The sequence below is a fragment of the Podarcis bocagei genome (genome assembly GCF_964188305.1).
Source record: "Podarcis bocagei genome assembly, chromosome: 15".
NCBI classification, from domain to species: domain Eukaryota; kingdom Metazoa; phylum Chordata; class Lepidosauria; order Squamata; family Lacertidae; genus Podarcis; species Podarcis bocagei.
In genome coordinates, this window is record NC_138141.1 from 44,430,508 (window position 1) to 44,454,069 (window position 23,562).

At 48.0% G+C, this 23,562-nt stretch overlaps 1 protein-coding gene across 3 annotated transcripts in view; it reads right to left on the reverse strand.

The window, feature by feature from the left end:
• Positions 1–23,562, reverse strand: part of GOSR1 (golgi SNAP receptor complex member 1) — a 46,834-nt gene that overhangs the window by 15,786 nt on the left and 7,486 nt on the right. For all 3 annotated transcript variants that reach the window (XM_081172214.1, XM_081172213.1, XM_081172215.1), the window contains exons 4-6: positions 23,449–23,556; positions 20,850–20,941; positions 18,967–19,041 (exon numbers count right to left, since the gene is read on the reverse strand). In XM_081172214.1, coding sequence (XP_081028340.1) covers positions 18,967–19,041; positions 20,850–20,941; positions 23,449–23,556 — 275 coding nt within the window. The remainder of the gene's footprint in view (positions 1–18,966; positions 19,042–20,849; positions 20,942–23,448; positions 23,557–23,562) is intronic.

A 23,562-nucleotide genomic window follows, 5' to 3' on the forward strand; every position in this document is an offset into this window, starting at 1 on the left:
ATATTTAAACCCCTTGCAGGGAGCAGATGCCAAAGCAAGATGCCCACATTTTATCTAATTTAAGGAGTGGAATGGAGGAGTGGGGAGGGGGGAGAAAGCCAACAGATTCCTACTTTGGCACGCATGGCACCCCTGAGTAATATCATGGAAGCGCATGGAAAAGGGGTCGCAAAATAATAATCATACAGAAAATAAATCAAGGATGGCACGATACAGAAAAGAGAACGTTGCCTCTTTGTATGAGTTACTGTTCTGAAGGTGTCTCCCCAATACAGAAACATAGGAAGTTAGGGTCCAACCATGTGAAGACCCACTGAAATCACTGGTCGTGACTAATACAGGTCCATTTATTTCAGTGGGTCTACTCTGGTGCAACCCAGGTGTTCATCTGAGGAGGGGAAATTCTCCACATGCTTTGGAACAAAACCAGCTTGGCTGAAAGTGGTGAAGTGTGTCTCTGGTTTTAGTTTAGATAACAAAGGGTGCGTCTAAGCCTGTTGGGAATTTCAGCAACACTCCTCTGGACACTCAAGGGTTAAAGCCCCTGCTTCGCATGCAGAAGGTCTCCTGAAAGCCTCTCCAGCTAAAATGAAGATTAGGCGACCTTCCTCTGTTTGGAACCCCAGAGAGCTGCTGCCAGTCAGTGTAGACAACACACAGCTAGCTGGACGCAGCGTAAGAGGTAGCTGAGTGGAAGAGCACCTACTTTGCATGAAGAAGGTAGGTATGTTTAAAGCACTCTGGTTACGCCACTTTAACAGTCATGGCTTCCCCCAAGGAATCCTGGGGACGGCGGTTCATTAAGCTCACAGCACCACAATTCCCAGGACTCAAAACAAACGACAGTGGTACCTCGGATTAAGTACTTAATTCGTTCCGGAGGTCCGTTCTTAACCTGAAACTGTTCTTAACCTGAAGCACCACTTTAGCTAATGGGGCCTCCTGCTGCTGCTGCACCGCCGGAGTACGATTTCTGTTCTCATCCTGAAGCAAAGTTCTTAACCCGAAGTACTATTTCTGGGTTAGCGGAGTCTGTAACCTGAAGCGTATGTAACCTGAAGCGTATGTAACCTGAGGTATCACTGTACAGTTTCCAGGGTTCTCTGTGAATTTTAAAGTGGAGTGCTTTAAAATGGATGGTATGTAATGGGCAAAGTTCGCAGGCTTGGGCCTCGTCTACCTGACCACACATTTTTTGATCGAGAATCTCAAAACAGAAGAATTAGGGGGGTTGCACTGCAGGGGGCTGGACTACATGACCCTTGGGGTTCCCTTCCAACTCTAGAATTCTATCATTTCAGACAACTAATGGCAGACCTAGATTTCCAGGTGCCACGGGAGACGGATCACGTGCGCCGTTTGATCTGGAGCTGAAATGCTTTTGCAAAGTACACAGGGCTGGTGACATAGCTCCAGAGAGAGGCCTTCTCAGTAGGCACCCACATTGTGCCTACTGATCAAGAGAAATAAACAAGCCCCATATGCACTAATGGAGTAATTAGCAGCAGCGTCAAGAAAGCTGGGTTTATATTTTCAAAAGGCAACAGGGCGGTGGGTGGGGAAGAGCGAGGAAATCCGGGCCGTTTTCCAAAACCTTCCAAGGAGAGTTTGCGGCTCGCTCTTTTCCGAGGAAAAGCGCAAAGCTAGACTATGGAGCTCGCAACTGTGGGGGGCAGCAAGGACCACCACCATGGATGGCTTTAAGAGGTAAAGGGACCCCTGACCATTAGGTCCAGTCGCGGACGACTCTGGGGTTGTGGCACTCATCTCGCTTTACTGGCCGAGGGAGCCGGCGTACAGCTTCCGGGTCATGTGACCAGAATGACTAAGCTGCTTCTGGCGAACCAGAGCAGCGCACGGAAACGCCATTTACCTTCCCGCCGGAGCGGTACCTATTTATCTACTTGCACTTTGAGGTGCTTCTGAACTGCTAGGTTGGCAGGAGCAGGGACCGAGCAACGGGAGCTCACTCCGTCGCGGGGATTCGAACTGCCGACCTTCTGATTGGCAAGCCTAAGAGGCTCTGTGGTTTAACCCACAGCGCCACCCGCGTCCCGGCTTTAAGAGAGGACTAGACAAATTCAAGCTGTCAATAGCTACTAAGCATGGCAGCTATGCTCAGTCTTCACGGTCAGAAGCAGCAATTTCTCAATACTGGAAACCACAGGAGGGGCGACTTGTTCTTGGGCCCGGATCCTGCTTGTGGGTTTCCCAGAAGTGGCACCTGGCTGGCCACTGTGAGAACAGGATGATGGGCCTTTGGCCTGATCCAGCAGGGCTCTTTTTGCATTCTTGAAATTGCTATGGGCCAGACCTTCTAAAACATCTAAAAATGGACTGATAAGGAATGGATTTGCCATGTGCTCCAAACATGCAACTTACCCCTCCCCACCCTCCTCCTTCTTCTTTTACCTGGCAAGACAGATGGAGAGCTGACAGAAACATTTCTTAAGCAACAACAACACGCCTCTTGGGAAGGGATGGCGTATAAAGATGCTGATGCAAGCTAATGGCCCAGATCCAAGAACAGCAGCAGCCGGCGTCTTCCAAGAAAGATGAGCCAACACAAAGCACCTTGTTTACAGTCAATCGTGGCTTTGAAAAGGAATTCCCGAAGAAGTGCCTCATAGAATCCTAGGGTTTGAAGGGACCCCCTGAGTCATCTAGTCCAACCCCTGGCCATGCAAGAATCACAGCTAAAGAATCCCTGGCAGGTGGCCGTCCAACCTGTTTAAAAACAGCCTTTGAAGAAGAGTCCATCACCTTCTTTACTATCACACGGTTCTTCCTAATGTTTAGTCGGAATCTCCTTTCTTGTTATTTGGATCCCTTGGTTTGGATCCTTCCCTCTGGAGCAGCAGAAAGCGAGCTTGCTCCATCTCCCATGTGACAGGCCTTCTGATGTTTGGCTCTCATGTCACCTCTCAGTCTCCTCTTCTCCAAGCTGAACATACCCAGCTCCCTCAACCATCCCTACCAAGGCTTGCTTTCCAGACCCTTCAATGAGTTCAACAGGGTTGGCTTATTTCAAAAAGTGAAAACCCGGACACAAAAGTTGCAAAAGTAATCTGCAAAAAAATCAACACTTGCTTTCCTGGACATTTTTTGTTTCCAAGACATTTGTTTCTGATGGACAAATCCCAGATATGTCCAGGAAATTCTAGACATATGACAGCCCTAAGTTAGACCTCTTAGACTCATGTTCCCTTTTCAGCTGGCACCAATCAACTATGGCCCTCCAGTTCACTCTGTCTGGCCCTTGAAACTCTCCCCAAGCCACGCCCTTCTCCAGCCCCGTTCTGCATCCTGTGCATTTTTACCTGGCTGCCGATGTGTCCCCGAACCGTGACGGACCTCCATTCTCAGTTCGCTCACCATGAGCTCTGACAAGGCCGCACCTCATTTCAATCCTTTGCAGCCGTGGTTCATTTATTAAGCTTGCAATTCTATCCTGCTGTTTCTGCAACAGGGAGAGCACTTGCCAGCCGAGATTCTGCCAAGCCTGCCTGCCTGCCTGCCTGCAGAGATTCCTGGACACACCCAAGCCCCAGACCACCGCTCCAGCTTGGATGCTTGAAGGAAGACAATACAGTCAGGAACACTATAGATGCACAGAAGATGCTCCCACTCTCATCCTCACACACTGGGTGGAGCAAGAAAGTGACAAGTACATTAACTGTAACCCCATAGTCTCTGAAATACGTTATCTCTCTTTCAGAAATTGAATGTGCAGGGTGAAGAAATACACTTTGCCCCCTGTTATTGCCTGGTGCCACCAGCTGGTGTGGGCACGTCCTTGGGGCCGTCAGAGCTCCAGGGCTTAGCGCTGCAACTCCTGAAACAATGTAAGTGATACATCATCCCACTGCCATCCCAAAATATCCACAAAGCCGACCAGCGACAATCCTCATTTACGTGTTGTTGGAATGTACGGCTTTGAGTGAGGATGTTTCCATGCAGCACGATGAAGGCAGAGCCCGTGATTTGCAGAAGGGAAGTTACAAAGCTGCTAACGGCTGGAGATGAAAGGCTGCTTTCAAGGCTGAGCCACTTTCGTTTGGAGAGCAGATGGAGGGGAGCGCTGCTCTCCTGCCCAAGCAGAAGGCTGCAAAGGAGAACTAAGATGGAAAAAGAACTGTGCTTAAGAATAAAGGAGCAGCTTGCAGGGATCGAACCATGCAACCTGGCACTGGGGATAAGAGCTTCACTGATGCTCAGGAAATTGAGGTGGTGCTCCAGAAACCTGCTAAAGGGAAAGAAACTACAGGAAGGCAGCAGCTGGAGGGAACGACTCATGGTTTCAGTTGTCTCTACAAAAATGCACAGAGTATGGGAAACAAACAAGATGAATTTGAGCTCTTAGCACAGGATGGCAAATACGACCTGGTAGGCATTACTGAAACCTGGTGGGATGAGACTCATGACTGGAATGTAGGAATGGAGGGGTATAACCTGTTCAAAAGGAATAGACCAAACAGGAAGGGAGGAGGAGTGGTGTTGTATATAATGCATGTGTACACTTGTGAAGAAATACATGACCTGGAGCATGAAAAGGAGATACAGTGGCACCTCGGGTTACATACGCTTCAGGTTACAGACTCTGCTAACCCAGAAATATTACCTCAGGTTAAGAACTTTGCTTCAGGATGAGAACAGAAACCGCGTGGCGGCAGGAGGCCCCATTAGCTAAAGTGGTGCTTCAGGTTAAGAACAGTTTCACGTTAAGAACGGACGTCCAGAACGAATTAAGTACTTAACCCGAGGTACCACTGTATATGGGTAAAAATTGTAGGAGAGAAAAACAACAGTGACTTTACTGTGGGTGTCTGCTATAGACTGCCAAGCCAGACTGAAGACTTGGATGATGCCTTATGAGAGCAGATTACCAAACACTAAAAAAAGGAGAGAAATAGCAATCATGGGGGACTTCAACTTCCCCAGTATCTGTTGGGACTCAAAGTCTGCCAAGAGTGTAAGGTCTCACAAATTCCTCCACTGCATCACTGACAATTTCATTTCCCAGAAGCTGGAAAAACCAACAAGGGGAATCATCTATTTTGGACCTGGTCCTCACCAATAGGGAGGAACTGACTGATGAAGTGCTCAGAAACTTGGGAGGAAGTGACTGTGTTCTCCTGGGTTTCAAGATACAGAGGCAAGAGAAACACGCACTCTGGACTTTAAGAAGGCCAGTTTAGAAAAGCTGAAGAAGCTCCTGGGTGTGATCCCGTGGTCAGAAATATTCAGTGAGAAGGGAGTCCAAGAAGGATGGGAGTTTCTGCAAGGAGAAATATTAAAGGTCCAAATGCAGATAATACCAATGAGAAAGAAAAGTGGGAGGCATCTAAGGAAACCGGTGTGGCTGCATAAGGAGCTTATAAATGACCTGAGAGTTAAGGAAGGCATGTATAGTGGTACGTCGGGTTACATACGCTTCAGGTTACAGACTCTGCTAACCCAGAAATATTACCTTGGGTTAAGAACTTTGCTTCAGGATGAGAACAGACATCGTGCTCCGGCGGCGCAGCAGCAGCAGGAGGCCCCATTAGCTAAAGTGGTGCTTCAGGTTAAGAACAGTTTCACATTAAGAACGGAGCTCCGGAACAAATTAAGTACTTAACCCGAGGTACCACTATATAAGAAATGGAAGAAAGGGGAAGTATACATGAGTAGCCAACAGTTGCAGGGAGAAAGTCAGGCTGGCTAAAGCTCAGAAGGAGCACCCTTCCAACTCTAAGATTTAATAATAACAATAATAATAATAATAAAGTAATTTATTATTTATACCCCGCCCAGCTGGCTGGGCTTCCCCAGCCACTCTGGGCAGCTTCCAAGAAAATATTAAAATACCGTAAAACATCAAACATTAAAAGCTTCCCTAAACAGGGCTGCCTTCAGATGTCTTCTAAAAGTCTGATAGTTGTTGTTATCTTTGACATCTGATGGGAGGGCGTTCCACGGGGCGGGCGCCACTACTGAGAAGGCCCTCTATCATTCCATGAACCATTCGATGTGAACAGAGATGCACTGGGTGGAGGGGGGGTAAAGAGGAAGTGTGGGAGGGGTCCTATAGGATTTGGGGGGACAATCCCCATCCCAAAATGCAAAGCCACTTCAAGTCCTCCAGTTAAGACAGGGATGGTGATTAGCGTTGGTGCAGAGGTCACTCTAAGCTAAGGTTACCAGATTTTTTTCAACGAATCTGGGGACACTTTTCAACTTTAATGGGTTTTGTATGGGGACTGATTTGTAAATCCAGGGACTGCCCCTGGGAAACGGGGACGTCTGGTAACCTTACTCTAAGCCGGCCTACTCAAGCTGGTGCCTTCCAGATGTTTGGGAGTTGTAGTCCAAAACATCTGGCGGGCACCAGATTTCATTTATTTATTCATTCATTGAATTTATATACCGCCCTAAACCCAGAGGTCTCAGGGCGGGTCACAGAATAAAATCAAAATATAAAGCCACAAAATACATAATAAAAATAACAACAACAACCCAATAACCCCCCAAAAACACAGTTTAAAAGGGCTGTGCTTTTGGGGGGGAGTGTTATAAGCATCTCCACTGGTCTTCCAAAGTGACAGCTCTGTTTTACAGCGGCTCAGCACTCCCTCTTCATCCTCTGCGCATGGGAAGTTTATTGCATTTAAGCTGCGACTCCTGCACTGCAGAGGGTTGGACTAGATGACGCTTTGGGTGTCCCTTGCAACTCTACACGATTCCCTGTGTGTAAGAAGAAGGGGGAGGCTATGCACTCTCCTTGGGGGTGGGGAGGTGGGCCCAGGCTAGCCTATCTGCCTGCTCCCTGGCGCTGCCAAAGCCAGGATCCTTCCTCCCTCCTCCCTGGAAGGCCAGTTCCTGGAGAGACTGACCCTCCCATGTAATTGCAGCAGATTCCCCCAGGAACCGGGATAAATGAACTTAAAAACAAAACTGGGCGGGCATTAATGTAAGTCATTACCACCAACCACATCTGTCAGAACAAATTCCGGTAATTCACTAATGGACTATGCAAAGCTTCCCTCTCTCTCTCTCCCCCACTCTTACCCATTTCAGCTTTTTCACAGCCTTGCAAAGCTCTGAGCCAGAGAAATCTGCTGGAAAGGAACCACCGTTGAGGAGCTCTATAGGGACACCCACCCACATAAAAAAATAGATTTGTAATTAAGAATAATTCAAAGGAAACGGGGCGGGGGGAGGCACTGAGGCCTTCGTTAAGACAAACTAAGAAGAGAGAAAGGTTTAAAGGAGGCTTAAAAAAAGGAAAATATTCTTATCAGAATGAATGTTAATCAAAAGAAGGCATGGGGAGGCGTTAAGGATGCTATCGTGAGAATGATGGGAAAATGTCAGCCTGCCATTAGGAATGAGAGATATTCTGCGCAAATAGACACAATTTTGCCCTCTGCTTTTAATTAAAATATAAATATGCATGTATAGAGATAGAGGCATTGACACACACACACACAGCCTAAACCTCATAGGGGCAGTAATAATAATAGCAATAATTAAATTTATTGCCCGCCATTCACCAGCAGGCCCCAGGATGGGTTACAAAAATCTAAATGTAATTAACTTTTCATTAAAAAAATAATTGGTATACTAATTCTGTGAAATAAAATTTAAGTTTAACTTGCAAAATAAATCTGCTAAGGTGCATCCAATAATATTCAAACAAGAATGTCAACGCAGGCACAGATGCCTCAGTAACCAGCACATACCCAGAGCCCAGAAGAAGTTGGACTCATCCATTATGCCGCACCAGCAGAAATAAACACTGAAAACAGCCTTTCCAGAGCATTTCACCTAAGTCATGCCTCCTTCCAACCACTCCTTCCCTGCAGAATCAGATGCTTCCAAAACAAAACATCCTGCCTAAGGCAATTCTCATCCTCCAGGGAGGGGGAGATCAGGTTTAGAAGCTCACTTAGAAAGGTGCTAAATGGCTGGCCTTTGCCCCTCCCTCACTGTGATTAGCAAAACAGGAACAAATTAAGCATCTCAGCAGAGTTATGCAAAACAAAGTAGGCGCATTTGCTCAATGACTAAGGATCTCAAAATCCAGCTTTTACTGATTTGCTTCTCTCTCTCTTTTTAAATTAAAGCATGGAGTAAACAACTATCTTCTAAGGATCGGAAACTTACTTTTTTCTCTTGTTTTGGTTGGGTTTTTTTAAAAAACAAACATGAAGGCACTGTCAGACTGACATCAGATTCCACGCTTGGGCAAGAGGCAGCAGAGGCAAGTGGTACATACATTTCAAGGGAGAATAGTAATAAGATCTGGATGCTGGAACTTTTTTTTTAAATAGCCAAGAGCCATCCTCACCAGGGGAAGGAACATAGGAAGCCTACCTTATTGGTCCACCAGGCTCAGGACTGTCTGAACTGACTGAAAATAAACAAAGATTCTAGTCCTCATGGCTCTGAATAAAGGACTGAAATAGGAACCCAGGAAGCCCCCTAAGGGTTCTGAATTAAGGACTGATTTAAACAGGCAGTTGTCCTACGCTGAGTCGGCCCTCGGGTCCATCTAGCTCAGTATTGTCAGCATTAACTGGGAGCTCTCCAGAATCTGAAACAGGGTTCTGCCCCAGCCCTACCTTGAGATGCCGTTGGGGATTCAACTTGGAACCTTCTGCATGCAAAGGTGATGTTCTGCCACTGTGCTGCAGCCCTTTCCCTAGAATCATGATGCTAGTCCTCATGATTCGAAATAAAGAGGTGGTTTAAAGAGGAGCAGAGGAAGCTGTTTTCTGCTGAGTCAAACCACTGGGCCATCTAGCTCAGTACTGCCTTCCCTGGCTGGCAGCAGATCGCCAGGGTTTCAAGGAGGGACATTCCGAGCCCTACTTGGAGATGCTGTTGGGGACTGAACCCAGAACGCCCTGCATGCAAAGGGAGAGTTCCCCGACATCCAGCTGCGAATCCTTTCCTCCGTGCAGGGAGTGAGCACCGTGACCTCACCACACCGCAAGCAGAACGTTCCTAAAGACACAAGTCATCCTGCCAAAGCTTCAAGGAACATTCGCCTTATTGCACCCTTTCCAAGTTACAAAAAGCAAAGCAAGAAAGAAATTCAATGGGGAAGCAGCTGGAGAAGAATGTGTGTGTTCTGCAGTTCCAACAGCAGCCCTTCTTGCTTTCCTACACTTAATTTATTTTTTATATAGAAGAGTTTATTTTGGTTCAAGCCACCGGAGCATCAAAAATAGCAAAGCACCAGGGTGATTCAAAACTCTGCACAGAGAGAGAGCGAGAGAGAGAGAGAAGGGGAGAGAGAGAAGGGGGGGGGGGAGAAAGAGAAGCACCTTGGCCATCTGGGAGAGAACAGGCAGGATAGGACGGCAGCTTCATTTAGTGATCTTCCTAGTTGAGCGAGCGATTTAGAAGTGCCAAACTGGACTTCTTTTATCAGAGCTCTTAAAAGCTACATTGCAATCTGGCAAGTGGAGACTCCTCATCCAGTGGGAGCCCTTTGCAGACTCTGCAGGCAGGACCGAGGGTGGGTGGGTTGGAGGCAGAAATGCCATAAGGATAAAGGAATTTGGGGCAAAGTGCAGCCAGACTCCTGTGCATGGGAGGTGCCGGTGAAACCTACACTCTGTTTATTTACGTATTCCATAAAATTTAGAGCCCATTGGCAGAATACCTGATCTGCATGAAGATGATCCTGGGTTCAAACTTAGGAAGGGTCGAGGGCAATCTCTGACACCCCGAGTCACTGCCAGCTAGTGTGGGCAAAGCTAAGTTTGATGGAACAATGGTCTGTCTCGGTAGAAGGTGCTGCCTCCTCAGCTCCAAGCTTGCACACCTCCCTCTGTCAACACCAGGGTTCCAGTAACTAATGAACAAGGTGTACCCTGTAAGGCTGAGGTCTGCCACACCTGGTCTAAACAATGCGCATTTGCTGTGGGTTTAAAGGTAAAGGGACCCCTGACCATCAGGTCCAGTCGCAGACAACTCTGGGGTTGCAGTGCTCATCTCGCTTTACTGGCCGAGGGAGCCGCCGTTTGTCCACAGACAGCTTCCGAGTCATGTGGCCAGAATGACTAAGCCCACGGAAAAGCTGTTTACCTTCCTGCTGGAGCAGTACCTATTTATCTACTTGCACATGACGTGCTTTCAAACTGCTAGGTTGGCAGGAGCAGGGACTGAGCAACGGGAGCTCACCCCGTCGCAGGGATTCGAACTGCCAACCTTCTGATCGGCAAGCCCTAAGCTCTGTGGTTTAGACCACAGCGCCACCCGAATCCCATTGCTGTGGGTTTACGATCAAGCAAATAAATACGTATTGCCATTAGGGAGGCTTGCCCTGGAACGCCACTCCAAGGAAGTCTTGCAAGGATGCCATTTCTCTCCCCTCCACTGGCTGGAAGCTCACCTCCTCTGACATGAACTGCCAACCGAAAGGAATGCCAAGGGCATAACCAGATTTGTCTGCACCCACCCTCTATTACCCTTGCCCTGCCCGTGATTTGGGGCTTGGAATACACAAAATACGATGAAAATCTAATAAAGCAAATGTTAAAGAGCGTGGTGACCAGGCGCTCTTCGTCCTTATGAACTGGCAGTCGTAAGAATCAAACAGGGAAGAATATAATAGGATCAGTTTGTACCAGCCTTTGCAGAACTAATGCTCTCTGGGTGTTTTGGACTGCAACTCCCATCAGCCCCAGACAGCACTGGTCAGAATAAGCAAATAAATAGAAGGGGGGACCCTCAAGCCTGGGCCTCTTTAGGTGGCCCTCGGGAATCTCCCCAGACCACGCCTCCTTTCTCAAGACCACACCCCTCCCTGGTCACATCCTCCCATGACTGCTTCTGCCTGGCTGGGAAAAGTGTCCTTGAACTATGGTCATGCCTCCTGGGTGGAGAATAGAGAGAGGAGGGTGTACAGAATCTGCACCCGCTGCTTCCCCCAGAAGGTTGCTCAGGAAGGAATGTGGCTCTTGGGATGGAGAAAAAAAAAGAATTCTCAACTCCTGAACTACTGGGTTGCAGTGGGTCAAAGCCACAGCACGATCACTGTACAAATAAACAATTAACAAAAAAAGTGGGTCCCCAAAATGCTTTTTGGGCTAAAGGTGGAACCTCAGGTCTCAATTGCTGAAAATTGCTATTTAAGTTCTTGTGCTCTGATATATACCATATTTTTAGCTCTATAAGACTCACTTTTTCCCTCCTAAAAAGTAAGGGGAAATGTGTGTGCGTCTTATGGGGCGAATGCAGGCTGCACAGCTATCCCAGAAGCCAGAACAGCAAGAGGGATTGCTGCTTTCACTGCGTAGTGATCCCTCTTGCTGTTCTGGCTTCTGAGATTCAGAATATTTTTTTTCTTTTTTTCCTCCTCCAAAAACTAGGTGCGTCTTCTGGTCTGGTGCGTCTTATAGAGCGAAAAATACGGTATATAGGCCGGGAGAGAAAACAGTTCTATGAGTTCTTGTGTTCTAGTATATACACAGAAAACTGCTGCATGAGTTCTTGTGTTCTGATATACAAAGCAGTGACCATTCTGCATGCGCCCAATTAATGTGTGACTGCTAACATGCACACCACTTTTGGCCCCGGAAGGTGGCGGAATGGGCTGGCATTTGCAATGACCAGGAACGCAACCCATATGCAAACAGGGAGTTGCCAGCATATATAAAGAGAAAACTGGTGCATGAGTTACTGTGCGTGCATGAGAGCTCTCTCTCTTTCTATATATATATATATATGTAAAACTGCTGTACTAGCTCTTGTGCTCTGATTTATATATATATAAATCTACGAAAGCAAATATATATATATATATATATATATATATATATATATATATATATATATATATATATTTGCTTTCGTAGATTTTCACGGGTACAGGAATGCAGGTTTTGGTATCTTCGGGTGTCTTCCCGTGTAAGTTCCTCTCTGCCCAGAACGTTGGAGGCTATACACCACACCCCCTCAACAGTATTTATAGGAACTCAAACACTGAGATCCTGCTCTGTTCTAGTAACAAGAAGCCGAAAGCACCAGCCTGAAGATGACGAGTGAGACCTCGTTAAAAACGTCGCCTAGACACCCCAACTCTTACACGGGAAGACACCCGAAGATACCAAAACCTGCATATATATATATATATATATATATATATATATATGGTAAATCCCTTGCCAGGGAAAACAGATGAAAGAAATGCACGTACAGACATAAAAGACCGGCTGTTATCTGTACTAATGATGCTGAAGCAAGCCCACTCTCTCTACCGCATCTGCCTTTCATGCTGGTTATTTATAAATACCAACAACAATAGTAATGATAATAATAAGGAAGCCCAGGAGAGCTCCTTTGCCCCTTGGAGCATCGAGCGCACGCACTCACAGGCACGCAGAAAAACCCTAATTAAGCTGTTCAAGGACCTGCCTGGCTCCGTTATGTAACTGTGCTCCTCCATCACAGCCATTGTTTCCATAAATGGGAACTCTGAGGGGGGAGACGGGGAGTGGGGGGTGGCCCCACCGGTCAATATAGCAGGGCATCTGCCAGGGGCCCCCACCCCACCAAGGGGTCTCACACTGGACTTTCTCCTCATACTTCACCAGTCTGCTACCCTTCACAACAGTGGTGGAGAGGAGAAGAATCAGTAGACGTCACTTCCTGCTGGTTCCTGTACGCAATGGGCATGGATGGCTAAAAAAACCCTCACTATACCAATGCATATTCCACATGGCCACTGCCCAGGAAAGCTAAACCCTGGAAGAAGCCCTCAAGGACCAGCAGTCCTGATGGGGCACCTGTGCTGCTTGTGGAGAACCAGGTCCCTACGTTATCCCACTGCTTGCCTCTGCTGCCTTACTGGGCCAGCCTCCCCAGACCAGCTTCCTGCTTCCAGTGGTGGGCCATGCTTCTAAGCCATGCTCTGCTTGACGGCCATTGACCTGTGACAGGGCCTTTTCAGTGGTGGCTCCCTGTTTGTAGAATGCCCTCCCTTGACTCGCCTTTACTCTAAGAGACACCAATGCCCAAATGTTGCAAGATAAAAAGATAAGAAGATCAGGCCAATGGCCCGTCTAGTCCAACATTTTGTTTCCACAGCGGCCCGCCAGATAGCTATGAAAATGTTTTAAATGTTTGATGTTTTACTGTGCTTTTCATATTTTGCTGGGAGCCACCCACAGTGGCTGAGGCAACCCAGTCTTATGGGTGGCATATAAAAAGTAAAATAAAATAGTAATAATAATAATAATAATAGTAATAATAATAGTTGTTATTTACCCTCCATGTATAGGGGTGCGGGTGGCGCTGTGGGTTAAACCACAGAGCCTAGGACTTGCCAATCAGAAGGTTGGCGGTTCGAATCCCCACAACAGGGTGAGCTCCCGTTGCTCGGTCCCTGCTCCTGCCAACCTAGCAGTTCGAAAGCACGTCAAAGTGCAAGTAGATAAATAGGTACCGCTCCAGCGGGAAGGTAAATGGCGTTTCCGTGCGCTGCTCTGGTTCGCCAGAAGCAGCTTAGTCATGCTGGCCACATGACCCGGAAGCTGTCTGCAGACAAATGCCAGCTCCCTTGGCCAGTAAAGTGAGATGAGCGCTGCAACCCCAGAGTCGGCCATGACTGGACCTAACAGTCAGGGGTCCCTTTACCTTTACCTTACCCTCCATGTATAAGTCCAATCCTCTTTTAGAGCCATCCAAATTGGCTTCTTTCATAGGGGAGTTGCTCCACGCCCCCCTGAACACATTGGGCTGCCCTTTTCTGAACCTTTTCCATGTAGGGGGAGCAGAACTGCAGGCATTCAGGGAAGGCCACATAGCAAGGCCTGACGCCAAGAGCTTCCACCCTTCAGAGGTAAACCAGGTCTTCATGGAGAGAAGGCAGGCTTTAACCACCCTTGGTATTCTATACTGCCCCCCAGAAAAAAAAACACTTTACACATACAAATGAATTCCTTCAGTGCTGATTTAGGAAATTACTCCCCCCCCCCCCGCCAAAGCCATTAAGCTTCAGAAGCTCTCAGGGCTACACTCTCCAAACACACACACACACAGAAGTGAGTGCTGAGCTGACAAACTCATTTCCTCTTAGCCCAGCACTTTGCAGGATGAAGCAGCTGAAGCCTGTCCATTCATCACCCAGCCCTGTGCCTCCATTTGATGGAAAGCCTCGCCCGCTACAGGAGGGAAGGCCGTGGGGGGGGGGGGAGGAGAACCACACAAATGGATGAATTATTTACTCTGCTCGCCTAAAAGGGTATTAAGCTGGGGAAAGTGGGGCAGGGAAAGGGAGAGGTGCTTTGCAGAGCTGGTCATCAAGGAAACCCAGCAGGCTGCTACACTTATTACTCATACGCAGGATGGGCAGAGGAGCATCTCTGCCTGGGCATCCCTAATGCAAACAAACATTCGGATTCCAACTCAACTGTGGAAGGGGCTGCCTCAAAAGGGGGTGGGTGGACTCTCCTTCAGCAGAGGTTTCCAAACAGGGGTTGGACGGTCATCTGTCAGGGATGCTCTGCTAGATTCCTGCACTGCAGGGGGTTGGACTGGACGACTCCCGGGGGTCCCTCCCAATGCCACAATTTCTGGGGTTTACGCCACCTTCACTGGTGACCTGTTTGTTTCAGAGAGCAGTCTGGAGCGCCAGGTGTAATGCTTAAGGCTCTAACTTGGCCTTACTTAACTGGGTGCCATCCAGATGTTCTGGACTATGGCTCCCACCAGCCCAAGGCAGCATGCCAAGCCACTGGCCCCTCTAGCTCAATACTGTCAACACTGACCGGCAGCAGCTCTCCTGGGATTCAGGCAGGAGCCTTTCCCCAGCCCTACTGGAGACACCCCTGGGGATTGAACCCGGGACTTTCTGCATGCAAAGGAGATGCTTTGGTCCTTCCCGTAACACAGAGAAAGACCCCAGTCTTCATGGTTTTGAACTAAAGGCTAATTTAAATAGGAACATTGGAAGCTGCCTGAAACGAAGTCGGTCCGTTGGCCCATCTAGCTCAGCAAGGACTACACTGGCCGGCAGCAGCTCTTCAGGGATTCAAGCAGGAGTCTCTCTCCCAGCCTTACCTGGGCATGCTAGGGATTGAACCTGGGACCTTCTGCATGCAAAGCAGATGTTCTGCCCCACCTTCCTCTGGGGCCGAAAATGGCATATGCCTCAGTGGCCGCGCGTGCAAAATGGGAGCTGCCTGTATACATCCCCTGAGGACCCTGCTCCCTCCCACCCGCCCACCCGATTCGGAATAGCCAGCCTTGACATCTGCACCCCCATCAGCAGCTACCATCTTCCTGCTTTGCTACTACTACCTCCTGCAGGGAGAGGAGAAACGTGGGACCATCCCTGGAGGACACAGATTTATAATAGCTGGCCTTGACCCCAGACTCCTGGGTGGGGTGGGGAGGTTAAAGGGGGGGAATTGTTGGTTCAATGTGAATGATTTTGGGTCTAGGGGGAGGGTTGAGGTTTCGTTTATTTGTTAATTAGTGGATCTGAGTATCGCTTTGTTTATTATTTCACTTTTTTAAAAAATGGATGTCATGTTATATGAAATATTAATGTATTACATGATTCCCCCCCCAACTTTCCCCCCATGGTACTATGTATTGTATATCTTTCTTTTGTTGTAAGATGCTCGGAGACCTTTGGGTGACAAGCGATGAATCAGTCTAATAAATGAATATTTAGGGGCTTCAAGAACAGTTGCAAAACAACCCTGTGTGTTTGAAAACGAGCCCATTAATCTGTGGCTACCGGTAAGGTAAGCTCCTGAGTGGAAGCTGCCCAGCAGCTGCGGTCTCCTTTGCAAAGGCTGAAACAACAGAGCTAATTCCCGAGCAGAGAATCCGTCGACACACATCAAGGCTTGCACAGGCGTCGGTGGGGTTTTCCGATCCCTCCACCTGGCCTGTCTAAATCGAACGCTGCTGATGGGCCCCTTAGCCCTTCCGTGAGATGGAGCAGGATGGAAAATGCACTGCTTGAAAACATCATGTAGGGAAAATGAAAGAGGGCCGGACCTTGGAAGGGTACCATCCAGCTGGCAATCAGGGTAGGTAGGGGGAACTACAGCTGAGGAATCAGTAACCACAAGGTATCTTCTATATGGTTTCAAAGAATGCAAGCACTTTAGCCTCAAAGCCTTCGATATTACATTTTTGTAAATGATAATAATAAAATAGGCAAAATGCTCACCGAGCTACAGGCAAAATACTCTTGGGATGATGCAAGGTTGCAAATCCCCACCATTAAAGCTGCCGCACTACAGCTGCTGCCTCTCTCTCTCTCTGCTCTGGGATAGAGAGCCCCACTCTCAAAAGGAAATTGCATTAGGAGCGCAAGGCTTTCCGGCCAGAAAAGCCCTCCAGTCCCATAGCAGCAGGGCCAGAGCTGCATCGATCCTGACAAGCCACCCACCCAGAGTGCCGCAAACGTCCGCGGCAATTAAGCAGAGGAAGGCGGTGGGGCTGGGCCGCGAGGAAAGAGGGCAGTGCCTGGATCCCCGGGTCAAGTGAAAGTATTCAAGCTGGCCACATGAGAAGTTAAAGAGAGTCTGGACAGAGAAGAGTTTCCTCCTTTTCTCATAACGCCAAAACTGGGGTGTGAATGTTGGAAGACTCAGAACAGATAAAAGAAAGTCCATCTTCTTCACACAAGGCTTCGTCAACCTATGGAATTCGCTCCTGCAGGAGGCTGTGACGGAGACTAACTTGGATGGCTTGAAAAGAGGATTAGACAAACTCGGTGAGGGCTTTTGATGGCTCCGCTCTGACTCCACATTTGGAGACAGCGATGCTTCTGAATACCAGTTGCTAGAAACAGCAGGAGGGGCGAGGGCTCTGGTGCCGGAATCCTGCTTGTGGGTTTCACACAATAGACAACACCTGGTTGGCCACTGTGAAAACAGGATACTGGACTAAGATGCCTCCCCCCCCCTTTTGGCCTGATCCAGCAGAGTTCTTATCTTTTCATATTCTTAGACCTCTGGTGGAGGGGAGGGACTGCTCCTCTCATCTGGCCAGAAACGGATGGATGACTTCCTAAAACCCAAGGGAGGAAGGGAATCTACCTGTCCTCTATCAACCTGGAAAGGGAAAGGGAGGTTGTCTTCCACAAGATGGATTGAGAAAGTGTTTTATCAGCCTCAGCAGCCAACTCAATTAGCTTTCGGTCAAAAACCATATTAGAAAAGATGTGATGAATAGATGTCTTTTTTTAGTCGTCAAGATTTGTGGCATATCCATCAAACTACACACACACACACACACATTTAAAGTCTTGCGCTTTCTTATTAAGACTATTCAAGATAAATGGGTCCTTGGGGACTTGCCTGACAGGTGCTGTACCTGCAAATTTGCGATACCTGCAAATTATACATGAGGAGCCACAATGCACCAGGAATCAATCTGGCACAGAAATTGTCATAAACCATGATAAATGGGAGTTGCTCCTTGTTTGTCACAATGGGATTTGTGCCGAAGTTCCTCAAAAACAACGGAAGTAAAAATCCACAGGCTGCAGAATGTAGTATCAGGTGCAGAATTTCGCTTGCTGAGAACTTTGGCCTTTAAATATGAAGTTTCTAGTCCTTATAAGGCAGCCACCAAATAGCCCGCAGGTCCCCTATTCCTGCTCCACCCACTACACCACACTGCACGCTCCCTTCCTCCACCGACGTTTCAAAGCCAGAAGGTGCTCAAAGCTTCAGGACACACCTAACTAATAACATTTGCCCATTATCTATTTGCAATAGACATCCAGCAAGTGAAAATCAATGGATGCCCCTCCCTCAGCCCTTCCAAACTTTGCAAATGCCAGCGAGAGCCCCATGGGGAAATTGAGGGATGCACAGACACGGTTTCTCAGATTCCTTGGCCTATCACAACCAAGCAAAAATTTAAAAAGCCATTTCCTGTAAGAGGTTTTCATGCACCTTTGATTACAGAAAATAACAAAACTGCCTTCACCAGGAGCAGATATTGGAGAACCGCTCTTCTCGAGGGGAAGAGCGCCCCCTGGAGCCCACATGCTGCTATGGCTATTGCAGAAAGCATCCTGCTGCTATCACATTTCCCTGCAGATTTTTTTTAGGAATGCAGTTTCATAAAATTAATCAGAAGCCTAATGAAGGCGCACACTGGAAGTGAAGCTGTGCAACAGGAAGGGACAGAAACATGCCTAAAATCTAAAACTGAAATAATAATAATAATAATAATAATAATAATAATAATAATAATAATAATAATAATAATAATATCTTCCCTGGGAAGCACATTATTTGTGTGTGCAGCTCTTCAAAGGCACAGTGAAATCAGTACATTGCTTTTTTAAAAAGCGTTTTCACTGATTTGCTTTTTCCCCTAACACTCTAAATAATGTAAGGGAAGTCTGTGTAGGCAACTGAGCTGTACATTGCTAAGTACCGCTGTAAAAAAATGACATTTGAGCAAGGGTGCCTTTGCCAACCGGTGGCCCTCAAGCTGTTTTGTACTACAGCTCCCATCAACCCCAGCCAGCAGGGTCACATTGTCCATTTGGATGAATGAGACTGTGCCCCACCAACCAGCGCCTGCTCTCAGCCAGCCCCTCACCTGCCTGCCTTTCTACTCATAACCAATCCAGGTTGCCCTGCCTGCCACCTTCCTCCTCTTTAGTCTCTGTGTTGTCCCTCCTAGAAATCAGCAGGATGGAGGACAGGTACAAAGCCAGAATTAGTTTTCTCTGGCTGTCATTGGCTCTGGCGCCACCTGCTGTTGGGCTCCCTGCTTTTTGCCTAACCAGGCCCAATGGGCAGTGCCCACCACTGCTTTACGGTGGCACAAGGCTCCTTGGCTTTTCTGGCTGCAAGAGTCTAACACGGCCGCCGCTGCCGCTGGAAACGTCCCCTGGATGTAGGAAACCGTGGGTTATGAGAGGAGGTATCGTGGGTGGCAAGTGGTTCTCTTTGAGCAATAATCCGATACAAGGCACAGACTTACTTCCGAAGGTGCTCGTGTTCCTTTAAGAAAAGCTCTGTCCTTCTGTTGTTGACGCCACACCCGCTTTTGTAGGACCTGGAAGATAAAGGTAGAAAGTCCCCCCAAAATGAGATTGCAGGAGCAGTGAACCATGTTATAGTTAATTGTTGCAGCTTGTCTTCACTTACCCCGCCCCACTGCCCAGATCACAGAAGAATATTCCTACGTTATGAATGGTCCATGTCACCATTAAGAAAAAGAGGTGGCAACAGGCCAGTGTAAATGTGGACTGTCCCTGGATCAAGGGACTTTTCTTCTTTAAGTTCTCAAAGCTCTTAACCTCGCTCAAGGTTCTCATCTGAACTAGTCAGATCTTTAAGTGGTAATCAATCACAGTCAGTCCATCATTTGAAAAATAGGACTTTAGAGCCGCCTTGCCACAAAATGGCAACTAGGCATTCTGTTTTGGTGGCTGTAATCTTGGTTCAAGGAGCCATTTGGTGCCTAGTTTATATATCTCAGGGATGCGGGTGGTGCTGTGGGTTAAACCGCAGAGCCTAGGACTTGCTGATCAGAAGGTTGGCGGTTCAAATCCCTGTGACGGGGTGAGCTCCCATTGCTTGGTCCCTGCTCCTGCCAACCTAGCCGTTCGAAAGCACATCAAAGTGCAAGTAGATAAATAGGTACCGCTCCAGTGGGAAGGTAAACGGTGTTTCCGTGCGCTGCTCTGGTTTGCCAGACGCAGTTTAGTCATGTTGACCACATGACCCGGAAGTTGTACGCCAGCTCCCTTGGCCAATAAAGCGAGATGAGTGCCGCAACCCCAGAGTCGTCTGCGACTGGACCTAATGGTCAGGAGTTCCTTTACCTTTACATATCTCACTTTCTAACAGTGTCTGCAGGCCCCAAGCCCCAGCAGAACAGAATGTTGGCTGTGCCACCAAGTTTCCTGGGAGTGAATCAACAGGCAGGGTGAGCCTCGCTGCTCCTTCTACCATTTGGGCAATTCAAATTGTAGCCCCTGTGAAAAAGCCAGCTGCCAATTGCAGCAACATAGTGCTACTTTTGCTGTTCGGGAGGGCAAAAGGCTATTCTGTGGTTCTCAGCAGACAGAAGGCAGCCACAGGCTGAGCTCAGTTCAGAACAGCAATGGCCTCCAGGAAAGTAAATATTTGCTGGTGGGAAAACACAAGCAGGGAGTGGCTCCTTGTGTGAAGCAAAGATCCGATTCTCCCTGTTGGCAAATCCTGCACAGCTTTGGGGAAGCAAGAGAGAAATTCCCAGGGCATATTTTTCTTGGGAATGAGGCAAACTATCTTTTCCATGCTCTGTCAGCCTAGGTTTTATTGCAACAGAAAATTTTACTGCGTCTCTCCCCCTGCTCCTCTTTGGTGTCTCTTACAAAGAGCAGAGATCTGCCTTGCCTTTGAAAGCTAACTCCGTAACACCAGACTTCTTCAATCTTGCCACCCCAGACGTTGCTGGACTACAACTCCCATTGTCCCTGATCATTAGGCTAAGCTGGCTGGGTGTGATGGGAGTTGGGAGTCCAGTGGCCCCCCAGGCCTTTTTATTAGGCCCTTGGGACTCCCCCTAGGCCTTGCCCTCGCTGGCCCTGCTTTGCATCCTCCATCCTGTGTCCTGGAATTCCGATCATGCCTCTCTGCTGACTTGGGAGAGGGGTGTGTGTAGAAACGAACCTTCACTGTCCCAGTCACTTTCTCCTCTGGCTCTGTCCACCAGTGGCCTGTGGTCATCAAGAGGCTGCCCAAAAGACAATGTGGCCCTCAGGCTGAAAAGCATTCTCTACCCTTGGGCTCTGGGTCACCAAGAATGCCTTTCTGCCCTGGTGGAACTCGGGTGAAGGCCACGCTCCCTAACGACTGCAGAGAGCGCTAACTTACTCGATATCCTTCCGCACCGAACCCATGAGATTCTCTCTTTCCCGCACTGCCAGGAAGTTGGTTTTGGTTTTGTGGAATTCGTGTGTGTAGTCCTGTAACAAGAGCAAAAGATTTCAAGCATGTTAGACTTTGAGAAGTGCGGTTCTTCCTCTAAGGATGAAGCTCAAAACGTTACAAATCTTCCGAGAGCCTTTCCCAACCCACTGACCTCCTCCACATGTTCTGAACTACAACTCCCAGCAGACCCTGCAAACGGTGTTCAGGGATGAAGAGGGCTGGAGTCCAATAGCACCTGAAGGGTGCCAGCTTGGGGACGACTGTCCTATACTATGTATGTACCAAGTGTAAAACTAAGGCTCACACAGAAACAGGTCTACCAAGGACTCTGGCTCAGTAGATGCCTACTCTAGCCTAACAGTTGCGGCTGCAACCCATTTAAGAACAGGATCAGAGTCACATTTATTTTCTAGCAGATGTTCGGAACTTCATACATGACACGGTGGCCTTGTTCACACACAACAGTAAACAGTAGCTAACTGTGTACTGCGAATGCACCAATCTTGACCAATTCGCTCCTCCCAACTAGCTCAAAGAACAAGCAAAACTATACAAGGAGAGACACTCGCTCTGGAAGACCAGCTCTATAGTCTTGAGGTGTGCCTAGTCCCCATGGTGTTGGTGAATGTCCAAGCGTCCTCTAGAGCATGGAGCACCTATTTCTGGCTGCTGCTGGTTTGTTCCCAGACAGGTCCAGCTTGCCCACTGCACTTCATGCTCCAATAATGTCCCACCTGGACTCCTGCAATGCACCCTACGCTGCCCTTGAAGACGGCTTGGAAGCTGCAGCTAATGCAAGATGCAGCTGTGAGAATTCCATTAGGCTTCTCACCTGGGGACCATGGAAACACTGCTTCTGAAGCATTTGCACCCGAAGCCAATTAGCTACCCAATTCAAGGTCTTGGTTTTGATGTATAAAAGCCCTATGAGGCTTGGGACCCACTTATCCAAGAGACTGCCTCTCCATGTATAAGAAACAGGGAACTGATCATCATCCCTGACCACTGGCTACTCTTAAGACATACAGGACTGTATCCAACGTTCTCTGTCCGCTAGTGCAAAGGCTCTTGTGTTAGAGGACAGATGAGTTTTAACGTTGTGCAATGGAGGAAGGCAATGAAACAGTTCTGCCAGCAGAAACACTTTGCACGATACATTGTGCAACTTACTTCACAGCAAGGTTGCCAGCTTGTGCGTTCTTTAACTTACCACCTCACTGGATACAACCTGCAGGCTTTACAAAACATACCGTATTTTTCATTTGATAACACGCACCTGACCATAACACGCACATAGTTTTTAGAGGAGGAAAACAAGAAAAAAAAATCTGAATGAAACAGTGGATGTATCATTTTTGTGCTTCATGCTGTGGCCACAGATATGTGATTTGACGGTGAGTTTGGGGTAGCCCAATGCAAAGATCCTGAGAATCCATGTGGATCCGTGCTTTGTAACCACGTTTTTGCACCATTGCAGCCCTGTTTTTGCATCAGATCATTGCTATGTGATCTGATGGTGAATTTGGGGTGACCCAATGCAAAGATCCTGAGGATCCATGTGGATCCGTGCTTTGTAACCACGTTTTAAGTGGGGAGGGAAGGAAAAACATAGAAGGGACAAGGAGCACCGAGAGGGGTGTGCGGAGAAGCAGCTGGCTAAGAATGCAGGAGAGGGGTTTTACCGGAGGGAGGAAAGGAAGGCAAAAGTTCCCCCCACGCACCCACCCAAGCCGCCAGCTCTCTCTCTCTCCCCCACCTGCATGTTGCAGCACCGGAGCACGAGAGGAATTAGAAGGAAGGACGCTCTGCTTTCCCCTCTGCTTGCCTGGAGGGGAGGGGTTTTCTCTGCTCTTTGTTCCATTTGAGCAAACACAGTAACAAACAGAAGCGGGTGGGCAGTAAGACCCTGAGGCAGTATGCAGGAAAGCAGCAGCTTCCTCTTTTCAAGGCTTCCCTTCTCCGGACGATTGATATTTGCCTGATTTTTGCCTTCACTCGCACCTCTCGGCTCCAGGGACCACACATTCGCTCAATAACACACACAGACATTTCCCCTTACTTTTTAGGAGAAAAAAATCTGCGTGTTATAGAGGGAAAAATACGGTATTTTAAAAATACTTGACTGCTGTGTATTTACTTCTGCAGTTGTAACACCCTACCTTACAGGGATAGAGCACGTATAAATGATCAAACTAACTGATGAATGCAAAACAAATCCATAGTCAATATTTGGTGTTGGTTGAAAGGTCATGGTTTGTTCGAAGTGAAACAGAACAAGATTCCTGGTTCAGCTGTAATGCTCTACCTTTAAAGCACATTTCTCTCCCGTCCAAGAATTCTGGGAACTATAGTTCCCCCTGCACTATAATAATTTATTTCTACCCCGCCCATCTGGCTGTACTTCCCCAGCCACTCTGGGCGGCTTCCAGCAAAAGATTAAAAATACATTAAAACATCAGTCATTAAAAACTTCCCTAAACAGGCTGAAAGAGCCACCGAGTCTGGCAAACACCAGAGCGTCACCCCCAGAGCTTCTTCCTACCTGCAAGATGTCTCTGTGCCGCTGCAAGGTGTGCATCAGAGCCGCATTGAGGGATGGGACTCCGGCGCTGTTGGTGTACTCGGCCATTTTGTCATTTATCCCCGTGAGCTGCGA